General features: G+C 41.6%; 1 protein-coding gene across 2 annotated transcripts in view; it reads left to right on the plus strand.

Moving 5' to 3' along the window:
* IQCA1 (IQ motif containing with AAA domain 1) overlaps positions 1 to 14,755 on the plus strand; it is a 237,585-nt gene extending 222,830 nt beyond the window's left edge. For both annotated transcript variants that reach the window (XM_072640671.1, XM_072640672.1), the window contains 2 exons: positions 5,263 to 5,501; positions 14,011 to 14,755. In XM_072640671.1, the coding sequence (XP_072496772.1) occupies positions 5,263 to 5,501; positions 14,011 to 14,151 (380 nt within the window). In that variant the 3' untranslated portion in view covers positions 14,152 to 14,755. The remainder of the gene's footprint in view (positions 1 to 5,262; positions 5,502 to 14,010) is intronic.
* Positions 14,756 to 16,024: the final 1,269 nt, after the last annotated feature.

A 16,024-nucleotide genomic window follows, 5' to 3' on the forward strand; every position in this document is an offset into this window, starting at 1 on the left:
TAATAAAACAAAGTCAAAAGAATGAAAAAAATAGGAAAAAATGTGAAATATCTCAATGAAAAACTGACCTGAAACGTAGATTGAAAAGGGACAATTTGGGAATTATTACACTATTGAAAGACATGATCAAAGAAATGCCTAAATATCCTCTTTCAAGAAATTATCAAGGAAAACTGCCCTCATAGCTTAGATCCAGAGGGTCAAATACAAATTGAAATCATCCACTGTTCTCATTCTGAAAGAGATCCCAAAATGAAAATTCTTATGAATATTATAGTCAAACCCAAGAGTGTCAAAGTTAAGGAGAAAATATTGCAAGCAACCAAAAGGAAACAATTCAAATATTGTGGAGCCAGAGTTGGGATCACACAAGATTTAAAAGCTTCCACATTAAAGGAATGGAGGACTTGGATTATTATATTACAGGGGGCAGAGGACCTAGGATTACAACCAAGAATAACCTACCCAGCCAAACAGTGTAATCTTTCAAGGGAAAATGGATATTTAATAAAATAGAGGATAAGACCAGAGCTAAATAGAAATGTTGGCATGCAAAAAGAAGACTTTAGAGAAGCATAAAAAAGTAAACACAAAAGAGTAATCATATGGGGTTCAAGGGAGTTAAACTGTTTACATTCCTATATGAGAAGGTAATACATGTAACTCCTAAGAACTTTGTCATTATTAGGGCAGTTAGAAGAAGTCTGCATAGACAGAGGGCATGAGTAGGAGTCAATATGTGGGGATAATCACTAGACAAAGAAGGAGTAGAAGAAGAAGAAGGAGGAGGAGGAGGAGAAAGAAGGTGCACTGGGAGAAAGGGAAAGGGAGAGGCAGAATGGGGCAAATATTATCATTTAAAAGAGAAATGCAAGGAAGAGCTTTATAGTGGAGGAGGAAATAGGTAAGAGTGGCAGGCAATACTTGAACCTTACTCTCATCAGAATTGTTTCAAAAAAGGAAGAATACATACTCAGTTGGGTATAGAAATCTATCTTACCCAATAGGGAGACAGGGAAGAGGTGAAGCAAAATGGGGGGTGATAAGGGAGAGAGCAGATTAGGGGAGACAATGATTAGAAGCAAAACAGACTTTTATGGAGGGGCAGGATTAAAAAAGACAGGAGAATAAACAGAGGGAAATGAGTTGAAGGGAAATGCACTGTCATTGATCATAGCTGTGAATGTGAATGGAATGAGCTAACCCATAGAGTGGAGGTGGATAGCAGAAAGAATTGGAAACCAGAATCCAACAATATGTTGTATACAAGAGACACACTTCGGTCAGAAGACCATACACAGAGTTGAAATGAAGAACTAGACAAGAGTCTATTATGCTTCAGCTAAAGTGAGGAAAGCAGGGATGAGAATCATGATCTCTGACAAAGCGTAAGTAAAATTAGACCTAATTGAAAGGAATAATCAGGGAAACTATATTTTACTAAAAAGGAGCCATAGTCAATGAAGTAATATCAAAACAATTTACAGCAAATTTCTCTGATAAAGGCCTCATTTCTCCAACATATAAGGAACAGAATTAAATTTATAAAAATAAGAGCCATGACCCAACTGCTAAATGGCAGGATATGAAATGGCAAAGGATATGAACACACAGTTTTCAGAAGAAGAAATCAAAGCTATCTATAGATATGGATAGATAGATAGATGATAGATAGATACATAGATATAAAATATATATTTATCATATAAAGAAATGCTCTAAATCATTTATTAGTAAAAGATAAATTAAAATCTGAGGTACCCTTCCCACCTATCAGAAATAGCAAATGCTGAATGGGATGAGGGAAAATAAGTATATCACTAACCCTAAATGTACTGTTGTTGAAGTAATGAATTGGTCCAACTGTTCTGGAGAATAATCTGAAACTATGCCCAAAGGGCTATAAAACTGATCCAGCAATACCACTACTGGGTCTGTATCCCAATGAGTTTGAAGAAAAAAGGAAAAGACCTTTATGTACAAAAACATTTACAGCAGCTCTTTGTGGTGGGAAATTGAAGGTATGCCCATCAGTTGAGGACTGCCTAAATATGTTGTAGCATATGATTGTGATGGAATACCATTGTATTATAAGAAATGATGAGGAGGCATGACTTCAGAAAAATGGGAAGACCTACAGGAATTGATGCAAAGTAAAGTGAGAAGAACCAGGAGATCACTGTACACATTAATAACAGTGTTGTAATGATGATGAACCATAAAAGACTTGGCTACTCTGATCAATACAGTGATCCAAGACAATTTCAAAGGACTCATGATGAAAAAATGCTATCCATCTTCAGAGAGAGAATGCATGAATTCTGAATGGAAACTGAAGCATAATTTTCTTGTTTTCTTTTTTTTTTTTTTTTTGCTTCTTTGTAATATAGCCAATATGGAAATAGTGCTTTGCATGATTTCATGTCTATAACTGATGTCATTGTTTGCCTTCTCAGTGAGTGGTGGAGGGATGGGAGGAAGGAATAGAATATGGAACTCAAAATTTAAAATGAAGAAAATGTGAAAAATAAAGAAATAATAAATATTAAAAAATAGGAGGAAAAAGAAGTATCATTGTCTCACTACGGATTTAATTAGAAGGACCACAATTACTTCATTAAGTACTTCAATTAAAAAAAAAACCAATTCCTAGAGGCTTTTCAGCAAATTTAACTTTCAAGAAACTAATTGTTCCAGGGAATATTTTTATTAAATTAAGTTATTTGCAATTATGAAAAAATAAAGTGCATGAGGAACAGCACCCCCCTTCACAAGTTATCATCTAGTGGCATCTGACTACACATGACAATTTGCACCTCACATTTTGCATTCCAGATCTCTGTGTTGGTGTGTTACCCTCTACTAGACTGTGAGCCCCATGAAGGCAGGGACTTTTTCTTTTTTCCTTTTTGTTGCTATATTTTTAAGTCTCCCCAAGTGCCTGCCATAGGGCTCAACACAAAACAGACCCTTGAGAAATGTGGGGCGTTGTAGACTGGATCACTCACATCTTCGTGCTTATTTTTCCTATTTCATTCCCAATTGGAAGTTTGTTAGAGAGGATTAGTCAGGTGGGCCTGTGGTTAGTTTCAAGTCAAAGTTTTTAACTCCTCTAACAAAAATTAGACTTTAAAAATTTTAATAACCTTTTCCTCAGGGAACATCAAAGTCCTTTACAAATGTTGAGCCCGATTTCTCCAGTACCTAAACACATCTCTAGTTATAAATCAGGTGGCCTTTGCAAACTGCATTTAAGTCTTTTATGCCACCAGGACACCATTCAATGAGCTACAGAGAATATGGCCCACTCTTGCTTTAGCTCCCATTAAGAGTAGACATGTTGGGGCAAAGATGGTGTGTGAATGGAGTTTTTGTCATTGAAATGGTATTTTAAGTGCAGCAAGGGAACTTGAGGTTTTATTCAAGGAGCCCGGCAGTCAATCCTTTTGTAAATTCAAGAGTTTTGGGGCAATGGAAATAAGCAGCCTCTAATTTTTCTGGCTTGGTCCATTCTGAAGTTTGTAACTTAAATCTCATTGAATTTTGTCACTTGTTTTCATCATAACCCTGGATTCAAGAGAAGGGTTCAGTATTACCTGGGCCTTACTGCTCAGCATCCAGCTAGACATGCTCCCAATGGCTTGGGAAGGGAGGGGACAAAGGGGGGAGTGAAATCTCTGTGTCCAGTAAGAGAGGGTGCATGGCCCATGGGAAGCAGTTTTGGATCTGATAGGTTCAAGCCCTAGCTCTAAGTGACCCTGGGAAAGTCACTGTAAAATGGGGGGTTGGCCTGGATGCCATCTAAGGTCCCTTCCATCTCTAACTGGAAGATGCCATGAAGCATCACTAAGCCTAGCAGTACTTTACATGTAGACCAAAACTCCCCATTGAACCACCTAACATTTCATCCTTCAGAACTGCGAGGGGAGGAAACCCCTTTGCCAAAGGAGATGGGTAACTGATCCACAATGAGAGCCTTACAGAGTTACTGGGGGAACTCACAGGCTGAGCAACCCAGCTGGGACCAGTCAGGGGCAACCCTGGAACCCAGGTCTTCCTGACTCCAAGGCTGGCTCTTTAGCCCCACAATTATAACGTGAAAGTACAAATTGGTTCAGAGAAAAATGTAGGCAGACAACTCCTATTATCCAAAATGGTTGGTAAATGAGATGGTTTGCTTAGTGGAATAGTCTGTGTAACTGAAAGTTAAACATAGAGACCATGAGAGGTGACTTGTGTAAGTGAGAAGCATGATGTCAATAGGAGACTGAGGGGAGTTAGTGAATTAGTGAGACCCGGGTTCAAATGATGGTGCCATGAAAAGAGAACTGGATCTGCAGTTAGAAGATTCAGGCTCAAATCGTAGTTCAGCTATTTACTAGTTACATGACTTTGCAAAAATCATGGGAGATGTCCAAATTAGATCTGCAAGGGAATTCTAAGGAAATTCAGTCCAGTTTTACAGCTGAGGAAACTGAAGCCAGGAGATAAAAAGTGACTTGCCCAAGTAAATGTCAGAAGCAGGATCTGAACCAGGTCTTCCTAACTCCTCTACTGTAGTCTATCCACTATGATCTGGACCTCATTTTCTATGTTCATAAAATGAACTCAAATGGCATAATTTCCACAATGCCCACTAAAAATGTCAGCTGCTACAACTATGGATAGCTTAACCCTATGGTGCACTTTTCGATGGCCCCTTAGGATGCTTCTAATCTGAGTTCCTTGGAGCTCCTTCTTTGCAGTCCCATACCATCATCAGGAGAGCCAAGGATTCAAAAGCTAGATTTTAGTCTTAGGGAATGACCAGACCATCCAACAGCATTATTTGGTATGTCAAGATTTCAACTTGCTGAAATATTTCATGAGTGTGGAAGCTGCCTTCACCAATGCACACTGAAACCCATCTCCAACTTATAGTCCTCAAGTGTGATCTGAGACTCAGAGAATTTAGGTAACTTGCTCAGGGTCACATATCTAAAAGGTATACAAGGCAGGGTTTGAACCTATATCTTTCTGACTCCAGGTCCAGAGTCCAAAGCAGTTCTGTGCTGCTTCACATTGTATGATTCTGTAAGAAAATAGTAGCTCCTATGGAAAGAGGTATTGGAGATTTTTATTTGTTCAGTTGCCAGCTGGATGGGAGCTGGCTATGTCAGAGCAGTCTTATTTAACATTCTTCACGCTGAGATGAAGCTTTCAAGACAAAGTCAGAGTGGTGACTAATCCAATTTTCCATTTCTCTTTTTTTGGACAAACCAGTATTGTGGAAGGAAGTGATTCAACAGGCTGGAGGAAAGATCACCAAATCACTGAACATCAGTTGTCTCTCCAAGGTCACCGATGGATTCACCCAAGGACAAATAGTCCAGGTTGTAAAAAGCATCCTCACTGATCGGCGAATCCGGCAGCAGAAGCAGAAGGCGCTGACAGCCATGGAATTCATCACGAGTCTGGCTCGGATGGACCCTGTCTACAAAGAGGAGGAAGAGAGCTTTAAGGTGAGCTGAGCACAGCCAGATCCAGGGCTTGGCCACAGAAGGTGCCCAGTGCTGACTTCACCCTCTACTCTTCGATCTAGATAGTCCTTGATCTGGAGAGCCAGGGTGGAGGCAGAGAAAGAGAAAGAGAATGCTATGTTTGAACTGAGAGAACCCCGGCTCCAGACCCACTTCTGCCCCCATAGGCAAGTCCCTTAATATCTCTGGGCTTCAGTTTCTTTATCTGTAAGAGGGAAGGATTGACCACAATGACCTTCCAGCTCAAAATCTGTGATCATTTAATATTCAGAATCATGTTGACCCCACCAAACAAAGATACACCCACACTCAGATACTCATCTGCCTCTACCCTCAACCCAACACTCCCCTCCCCAAAAAAAACTCAACTGGAAAAAAATAGAGGGAAAACATTCACATATTTAGAAAAAATAATTGCTAAAGACATCTTTATTTTGCAAAACACTTTATGGATATTTCATTTAATCCTCATAACTGCCCTGTGACACCTCACTAATAGTATTCTACTAGTATTATTATATCACTATTACATATTATATTTGTCATAGTTATATTTATTATAACATACTGGAGTGCTATTATTACTCCTAATTTACAGATGAGAAAACTGAGGCCGAGTGAGGTTATGTGATTTGCCCAGGGTCACACAACTAGTAAATGACTGTGATATTAGTACTCAGGTCTTCCTAACACCAAGGCCAGCCTTGTATTTACTATGCTAAGCTGCCTAAAATGTGGACATAGCTCAGAGGAAACCTGTAACTAAGCATGTCTTACTATACCAGGAAAAGCACTGGGGTTTCTTTAAAAGTATATCATCTGTGGGGGCAGCAGGTAAGTGGTGCAGTGCATAAAGCTTCAGCCCTGAGTCAGGAGGACCAGGGTTCAAATCTGATCTCAGACACTTACTAGCTGCGTGACCCTTGGCAAGTTATTTAACTCAGTTACTTCAAAAAATTAAGTTAAAGCATCTCCTTTTTGGAAATAAGCCATGGAGATCACAGAGATATCATTAAAGAAATGTTTCTATAACATGCATCCCTTTCCAATCAAAATGAGAGGCCTTTATTCCCCTGCAAGGTGTCCCCAATGCTTCTGAGGAAGGGGAAGAGTAGTCTTCCTGAGACCATGAGGGCGGGGCTCTCACTTGGAGCAAAAACTCCCACTTCACCTCCATCTGGAATTCCATTCAGTGTCAAGATGGAGGGTATTTAGGGGTGCCCAAAGAGGGGGCAATTTTTTAAAACTAATGATTGCCAACTGCCAACTTCTGTCTTCCAATACTGTATCAAATGCTGGATTCAGCCCCCTCTTTGATCCTTTCCAAATTAATGAGTTCCTCCTGGTCAACTTTTTTTGACTAGACATTTGCTTTTTTAATTCTTGCTTATGATATTGAAGGAAAAAAACCCTCTTTATCTCACCCATTTGCATTTCTTATATGTCTTTAAAGAGATTATAACTGAGGGTGCTCACCAAAGGATTCTAGAATTAGAGCTCAGAGGAAGTTCAGAGGCACAGGAATAGGCATTTATAGACACCCTGTTGTGTGCTAGGCTCTGTGCTAAGTACTTTCCAAAGATGAGCTCATTTGAGGTTTACAGCAACCCTGGGAGGTAGATGCTATAATTATTTCCATTTTATTCTTGTGAAAACTGAGGCAAACAGAGGTTAAGTGACTTGCCCAGGGTCACACAACTACTAAGTATCTGAAGTCTTCTTGACTCCAGGTCTGCTGCTCTAACCACTGGGTCACTCAGCTATCCCTCAGATCCTATCTCATTTAACTCCCTCATTTTACAGAGTCAGAAAATGAGACCAATTCAAAATTGTCCACAGTCACAAAGGTAGAGAAAGGTCGGAGGTACTAGATTTGGAGCTGGAAGGGAATTCCGAGGCCATTTAATCCAAGCCCTCGTCCCCACCCTCTCCCCACCTTATTTTTTAATAAACAGGACAACTGAGGCTCAAAGAGTTTGAACGACTTGCCCAAACTTTAACAGGTATTAGGAGCAAAGCTTTTGAACCCAAATCCTCTTTTTTAACCAAAACTCACTTCGCTCCTCCACGGTGCCTGATTCCTCAGATGAGGCAGCCTTGTGTATTTCCAACATGGAATTTTCACACTGCACTTGGGGAATTACAAGGTCACCTTGTCAATATCCAACGTGAGATTGCCATGCTACACAGAATTATGAGGTCACCTTGTTGATTTCCAACATGAAATTGTGATGCTGCATGTGAGGAATTCTATATTCCCCATCCTAGCTTTCATAACCTCGCTCACTGTCAGCAGGCTTAACCACTAGTATTTACTAAGGAGATAGCTTGACCTGTATTGTCTGTATCTTCCCCTAAGAAATGAATAATTCAGAGTTTCTCAGATTTCATGAGCTACCACAATGATTTCTTTGTCCATAACCATCCTCTGGGTCCAAGGGCCTTATGGTCTATTGGCAAGAGCCCTGGGCTTAAAGTTCAGTGCTTTGGGACTTTCTGGTCCTGACTGTGACATTAACCATCTGCGTAGCCTCTTAGCCAGGTCATGTCACCTCTTCATGCCTCAGTTTCCATATCTGAAAAGCGAGAGAACAGTATTAAATTATTTCTAAATTCTCTTCCAGTTCTGCAAGTCTGTAACCATATGAGTTATGGCACATACATACTCCCTTTCTATTCCTCAGTTTCTCCTGATCCTGAAAGGCCCTAAATAGAAATGAAGTCTCTGAGACTCCTCACAAAAAATAAACACAAGAAGTACAAAAACAAAAAAATTCCTCTTTTAATGTTCATTGAACTCTGATTCCAAATGTGCAGGTATGTTAGTACCTAAAAGTATACTGTGCCTCAGTCCCTATGGGTGGCCTCTTATCTCCTCTTTACTACAGCCTGGCATCTCCCTAATCCTATCGGGGGTTTTTTCACCAAATTAAGCACCAGATCTTTTTCTTGATCAATGCATTGAATAATTGAATCATTTAATAAACCCACAATTCATTCCCTAGTGTGATACTTGGCACTCAAACTAATTACTAAATACACTGAATTATGACTGCCACCTGCTGGCTCGGTCATCCATTTTGTCACCATCCTGAACCACTGGAGGATCAGTATCAAAAATTTTCTGTTAGCAGAGCCAGATTTGGAATTCCTTTCCAAGAAAGTTGATAGTTTTCTTGCACTGAAACAAAGCGCATCTATCCATGGCCAAGGTGGTTATCAGAGTCGTCTCAAGTGCACAAGAGAAATCTAGGCGATGCAGAACAAATCATTCCAGGGAAAGAATCTATCAAATCAAACTTCAAGGGCTGTTCTCCTTTGGGGTCATATAAGCAGAAACTCTGAGTTGGAAGGGACCTCAGAGGCCAAGTGGTCTAATGCCTGCTGGACAGAGACTTCAGTGATCCCACATCCCTGAGAAGAGATCTTTCAGCCTTCACTTTGAAGGCTTCATAATGCACAGAACCTTGGACTTGGAGTCAGGATGACTTGTCTCTCTGAGTTCAAATCTGGCCTCAGACATTTAGTAGCTGTGTGACCCTGGGCAAGTCACTTCACCCTCTTTGCCTCAGATTCCTCCTCGATAAAATGAGCTGAAGAAAGAAATGGCAAACCACTCCACTATCTCTGCCAATAAAGTCCTGAATGGGGGGTCACAAAGAGTCAGATAGGACTGAAATGACTGAACAGCAATGACAACAGTATTAGGTGGGAAGAGTTCCCTGCCTCCAGAAGCAGCCTATTACACCTTTATGTAGCTAGAAAGGCAGTGTGGTGGAGCGAGTAGAGAGCCAGGCTGACCATGTGACTCTGAGCATGGTATTTAACCCCTTGGTGCCCCAACAGCTTCCCAAGACTAGCAACTGTAGTGGGGGAAAAAAATCCTGGCTCTAGAGTCAGAGGTCCTCACTTCAAATGCTTCCTTGGGCACTTCTGGTCTAATCTTATTATGACCTGGAATGACCTTGATGTGACCTTGGTATGACTTTGGTGTGGTCTGGCATGATCTTGCCATGATCTGGCATGGCCTTCGTATGACCTAGTCTGACCTTTGGTGTGGTCTTTGGTGTGACCTTGGTATACCTTCGTCTCCTAATGAGTCTCAGTCCCCTTGATTGTAATTGACAGGGTCAGAATAGAGGGTCCCTGAGACCCAAGTCAGTGAGGCCCAGATCTAAGACACTCCCCATCAGTTGTGAATGGCAAGGAACTAACTTTTATTAAGCATCTGCCCTGGGCCAGTTGCTGTGTTAAGTGCTGGAGATAGATTTAAATACAAGCAAAAGTAGAGACAGATCCTGCCCCCAAGAAGCTTACATACTAACAGCAGAAGAAAACATTTCAAGGGAAGCTGAAGAAGGAAGGTAACCCTGTGAGGGCTTGGTTTAGAATCAGAACAAAACTTGGAGGGAAATGAAGCCCAGCCAGACTGGGCCCATCTCAAAATGGAGACCCCTGGAGGAACCCCACCACCACCTCCCCCACAGCATGAGAACAGGACCAACATGGCCCAAGGAAATTCCAGGGGGAATCACAATGGTAAAGCCCATTGTGGGAAGGCAGGGTAGCCTGGTCAGCCTGGGTTAATGTCTCCCTTGCTTGTGCAACCTGTGTCTCTAGGGGCTCTCCCCACCGCCAGACTGGACCTCTCTCCAGCTTGCTGACCTCCTTCTTGCTTGTCAGGAGTTCAGATACCCATCACCTTTGTTTCTTTCAGTCCTCATGGTTTCAAGTGCTCCTTGTGAGCAACAAATTGACATTTTTCATCATATTAGAGCTAGAGTCAAGATGGTGGAGTATATGGAAGCAGACTGGGAGCCAAGAAGTCCTGAGTTCAAACCCTTCCTCTGACACTACTGACCCTAGACACATCACTTCTCAAGACTCTAGAAAACTCTCTTAAGACTGTAAGTTACAGAGAAGGTGGCAACCTGCATTGGTGGAAGGAATTTCCTCACCAGTGAAATTATAGGTGCACTACCTTCATCCCCCCTTTTTCATCAGAGTTTTCGGGTTCATTCTTTTGTTTTGTTTGGGTGGGGGGGTCCTTTTGTTGATGTTAGCGTTGCCTAAAGTTTTCCTCTTGTTAACGTAACTGATGAACCCAAAGATCCTGTATTTCAGAATTGTCTTTGTTCTATAGCAGGATGCAATAGTGACTGGGGGACAGGGTAGAGAAGGTAGTAGGAGGAGAAGACTGGGCCAATAGTTCCCATCTCTCCATTCAGGAATGGGATGTGCTAGAGGGCCAGAGGGAGAGGGAAGTACCTAGGCTGTATTTGTCTTCAAGGACTGTTGTTCCAACCCTCCTAAAGTGAAAGGATGACTATCCCCTCCAACTCTGACCCTGATTCCTAGGCCTCATGATTTGGCTTTGGGTCTCAGGGAGCCCTGTTGCCCTCAAGAACAGAAATCAGCTGGTCCCTAGATGACCAAAATCTGAGGTCAGGGGGGTGCAGTTCATGGTTAGGCCCATCCTCAAAGCCTCTCAGTCTTGTTAGTAGGACATATTAGAGCTTCTCCTCCACTGGTACAGCTTTGCGGAAGTCATTGCCTTTGATGAATCATCAAAAGATGACTTTGGTGGCAGGAATGATGATGATGATGATGATGATGGTGATGGTGATGGTGATGGTGATGATGGTGATGGTGATGATGGTGATGATGGTGATGGTGATGGTGGTGATGATGGATGGTAGTGGTAGTGGTGATGATGTTGATGGTGATGGTGATGATGGTGAAGGTGATGATGGTGATGATGGTGATGATGGATGGTGGTGGTGGTGGTGATGATGTTGATGGTGGTGGTCATGGTGATGATGGTGATGGTGATGGTGATGATGGTGATGATGGTGATGGTGATGATGGTGATGGTGATGGTGATGGTGATGGTGATGATGATGATGATGATGATGGTGATGGTGATGATGGTGATGGTGATAATGATGATGGTGATGGTGATGATGGTGATGATGGATGGTGGTGGTGGTGATGATGTTGATGGTGATGGTGATGATGGTGAAGGTGATGATGGTGATGATGGTGATGATGGATGGTGGTGGTGGTGGTGATGATGTTGATGGTGGTGGTCATGGTGATGATGGTGATGGTGATGGTGATGATGGTGATGATGGTGATGGTGATGATGGTGATGGTGATGGTGATGGTGATGATGATGATGATGATGGTGATGGTGATGATGGTGATGGTGATAATGATGATGGTGATGGTGATGATGGTGATGATGGATGGTGGTGGTGGTGGTGATGATGTTGATGGTGATGATGTTGATGGTGATGGTGATGATGGTGATGGTGATGATGGTGATTATGGTGATGGTGATGATGGTGATGATGGATGGTGGTGGTGGTGGTGATGATGTTGATGGTGATGATGTTGATGGTGATGGTGATGATGGTGATGGTGATGATGGTGATGGTGATGATGGTGATGATGGATGGTAGTGGTGGTGGTGATGATGGTGATGGTGATGGTGATGATGGTGATGGTGATGATGGTGATGATGATGATGATGATGATGATGATGATGATGATGATGATGATGATGGTGATGGTGATGGTGATGATGGTGATGATGGTGATGGTGATGATGGTGATGGTGATGATGGTGACGGTGATGAAGGTGATGATAGAGATGATGATGATGATGGTGATGGTGACAATGACAGCAGTTCACGTCAGTCAATAAGCATTTATTAAATACCCATTATGTATAAGGCACTGTGCTAAGTGCTCAAGATTCAAATAATACCAACAGAACAAGGAGCTCACAACCTAATGAGTTTCTCTAACATTGTAATAATAACACTAACCAAATAACAATTCCAGCCACTTCTCTCATAGCTTTCTGTCTCTTGCTTGCACAATCTTGGGCAAATAATTTCACCTCTCTAAACCTCAGTTTACTATTCTGTAAAATGAGGAGATTGGGCTGCAAGACCACGAGGGTTGCTTCCAGTTCAGAACTAGAATCCTATGATCTGTGCAGTGGGTGAGGCAATGCAAATATTATTATCCCCATTTTACAAAGGAGAAAACTGAGTCTCATAAAGGTCGTTCAGCTAAAGAGTGTCTTACATGGGATCCTCTCCTTACATTGACTGAGAATATTCCCACTGCACCAACCATTGACCCAGATAGTTTTATCTTGGATTATGACTTCGTGTACTATATCCTTATGCTTGCCTTTGTATTCCCAGCACTTACCATAGGGCCTGGTACATAGTAAGATATCTACATCTATGGGGAAAGGACTACATATTTGAGGAGGGAGGTGGGGAGAAGAATTGGGAAAACCCACATCTGCTGTGTATGGACTGGATCAAGGAACTATAGTCATTGGGGTTGAGGGGGCTGAAAGGACTGAGGGTGAGTCCCACCCAAAGAAGGTCAGATTGTCCATTTCAACCTCTGCACGGGGTAGCTAGATGCAAGAATAGGCCACAAGACAAGCCTTTATTGCACTGTTGCTTCTATAAGCCCAGGAAACAGGTTCCTCGTAAACTAACAAAGTTTGCAACAAAAATCTTGTGAATGGACAGCTTTAGTAACTGATCCCTGATTCCTCAGATGCCTCCCTTACACTCCCCAGGCTCCGTGGCTAGTTTCAAGTCAGATCAAACTTTCCAGACCGGTGCTGGCAGGACAATGACAATGGCAACCAAGAAAGCTCCTGGCATTTTAGGCCCCTTCCAACAGACATTCCTCACTTCTTATAGCAAACTCTTGCAATTTAGCCAAGATTAGACCCACTGTTGATTATAAGGACAATCCCTTCTTTCCTCTAATTTTTGAATGATATGACTTTTTGTAGTTAGGCCATGTAATCACTTGGAATCCATTGTTAGCCTGTCACTTAAGATGTTGGTCTAAGCATAGTTTCTGCCAGACTGCTTTCCAGTTTTTCCAGAAGTTTGTTTTTTTTTTCAAGGAATTCTTACCCCCAGTAGTTGGTGTCCTTGGATTTATTGAATACTACACTACTATGTTCCATTGCTTCTGGGCCTTGTTTACATATTCAAAAGATCGACAAATATAGAATAGACCTATGTTCCAGACAGCAGGAATACAACACAAAAAATGAAGCTATCCTTTCTCTCAAAAACCTCTATGTAAATTGAATCCTTTGAAGGAGACTCCATGTCTAATCTCTTCTGGGAATCAGTTTTCTTAAGGTTTTTAACCAATCACAAGTGACTAGGAGGAGGATGACCAGGTATACTTCTCTTGGATTTTAAGCCACTTAGGAGAAGAGTGTCTTTGGCTGGAGCCAGGCAATACCCATAATATGCAGTCATGTCAACATGGAAATCCATTTGGGCAACCACTTGCCCTTATCAGATATCCAATTATTAATGATTCCATTGACCCTTCATCATGAATGAGAAGAATTGAAATAAGTTTACTAAGGCTCTCTCCCCAAAATGTATGCAAAATTTTAACATTTTCTTCCTTCCTTCCTTGATTTCAGACTTGGTACTCCAAGACCCCTTTGGGTAAGAAAAGAGCGAATGCATTGTCTGGAGCTGATGAAAAGGACAAAGGAAAAGGAAAGGGGAAAGAAAAGGGGAAAGAAAAGAAAGGGAAAAAGAAGGGAAATGAGAAAAAGTAATTCTTCACATATCGATCATCTTTAACTCTTTCTCATTGAGGCTGAGGCTGACCATTTCTCTGAAAAGAATGAGTCAGTGCCCCAGCATGCAGTCCAAAGAAAATCCTGCCTATTGAAGAAGTCCAAAGGAAAAAATTCTTCAAACTGTGGTGGTTCATTGATGGGACATAACAGTCCAAGTATTTTTCGTATTCATTCCATTAGTGATTTGGCATTCCCAGCTTCTAAGTTGGCAAGACACCACAAAATATTTTTATCTCCTCAGTGTGCTAGCCTTCTGTGGCTTTGTACATAATGCAGATGCACCCTGAGTGTATGCACACACACCCATACACACACACACACACACACACACACACTCTAAGACCTTGCATTGCTTGGGCATTCCACTCTAGTGTAGCATTGAATATCGAGCTAGAAGCTTAGAATTAAAGGGCATCCTCATTAGTAGGCTCATCAGTGTGACTTCTCTTTTACTACAGTGCCATTTTATTCATCTGTGCACCATACACACACACATATATATCCTCTTATGCAATTAAAACACATAATTCTTTCTTATATCCACAAATTTTAAATACCTAAATAAAATTTTTACACTTTACAGGCTTCTAGCTTGGTTTGTTATGGAACTACATGGAAAAACATTGTCCAGTGAAGTATTACTGGCATGACAAAAGGACTCCAAATCTTGTCAACTGAGCATTGATTGAGAAATAATAATTGAAGAATAATGTTTTCTTATATTGGAACACTGACCAACTAGGTGGTACAGTGGATAGAGTGGCAGGCCTGAAATTAGGAAGACTCAGCTTCATGGGTTCAAATCCAGCCTCAGATACTTACTAGCTATGTGACCCTGAGTCAGTCACTTCATTTCCTCATCTACAAAATGAGAAGGAGAAGGAAATGGCAAACCACTCCAATATCTTCACCAAGAAAACACCAAACGTAGTCATGAAGAGTCAGCCACAACTGAACGACAGAAAATTTGAAATAAAGTCTGCCTTTCCACAGCTCTTCCACTTATTCTGGAGAACAGAATATCTGGAGAGGCTGTGAAAGCTGATTTCAAGCATTTGAAAGCCTGTCCTGTGGAGGCCCTAGATGTCAGAACCAAGAGCAGTGGAGGCTAATGATGTCAGGAATCATTTCTCAATGATTCATGTCATTCAAAGATGGAACGAACTCCATGGGACTGTCCCAGAGTCCCCTTCACTATACCTCAGAGGCTGGAATCCTCCCATCATTAGTGTTATAGGAGACATGCTTATTTACAGGATTGTGGAATCTGTGCCCAGAAAAGACTAATGTTTGAAGACGGCTCATAGGCTGTGTTGTCCAACCTACACCCAAATGTGAGTGGCTCTTCCTCTACAACACACCAGCATAAGAACCCATTCCTACCCAAGGCAGCCTGGTCCACCTTTGAATGGCTGTCACTGTTAGAAAGTCTTCTCTTCTAATGAGTCAGAATTTTCTCCTCCAGCACTATGACTAGAACTCCTGGTCTTGCCTCCAAAGCCCAGACTTAACGAAATCCATCCCTCTACCATGTGACAGCCCCTCAGATTATTGGATACATGTCTCATTTACACATATGTGTTCTGTTCTCCATCATAAATATCCCCAGTTCCTTCAACTTATCCTCATATGTTGTTGAATAATTTTCAGTTGTGTACAACTCTTCCTGACCACATTTGGGATTTTCTTGGCAACAATACTACAATGATTTGCCATTTCCTTCTCCAGTTTATTTGACAGAGAAGAAAACTGAGGCAAATGGTGTTAAGTGACTTGCCCAGGGTCACACAGCTAATAAGTGTCTGAGGCCAGATTTGAACTCAGAAAGATGAATCTCCCTGACTCCAGG

Source organism: Notamacropus eugenii, chromosome 2 (assembly GCF_028372415.1).
Source record: "Notamacropus eugenii isolate mMacEug1 chromosome 2, mMacEug1.pri_v2, whole genome shotgun sequence".
Lineage (NCBI taxonomy): Eukaryota > Metazoa > Chordata > Mammalia > Diprotodontia > Macropodidae > Notamacropus > Notamacropus eugenii.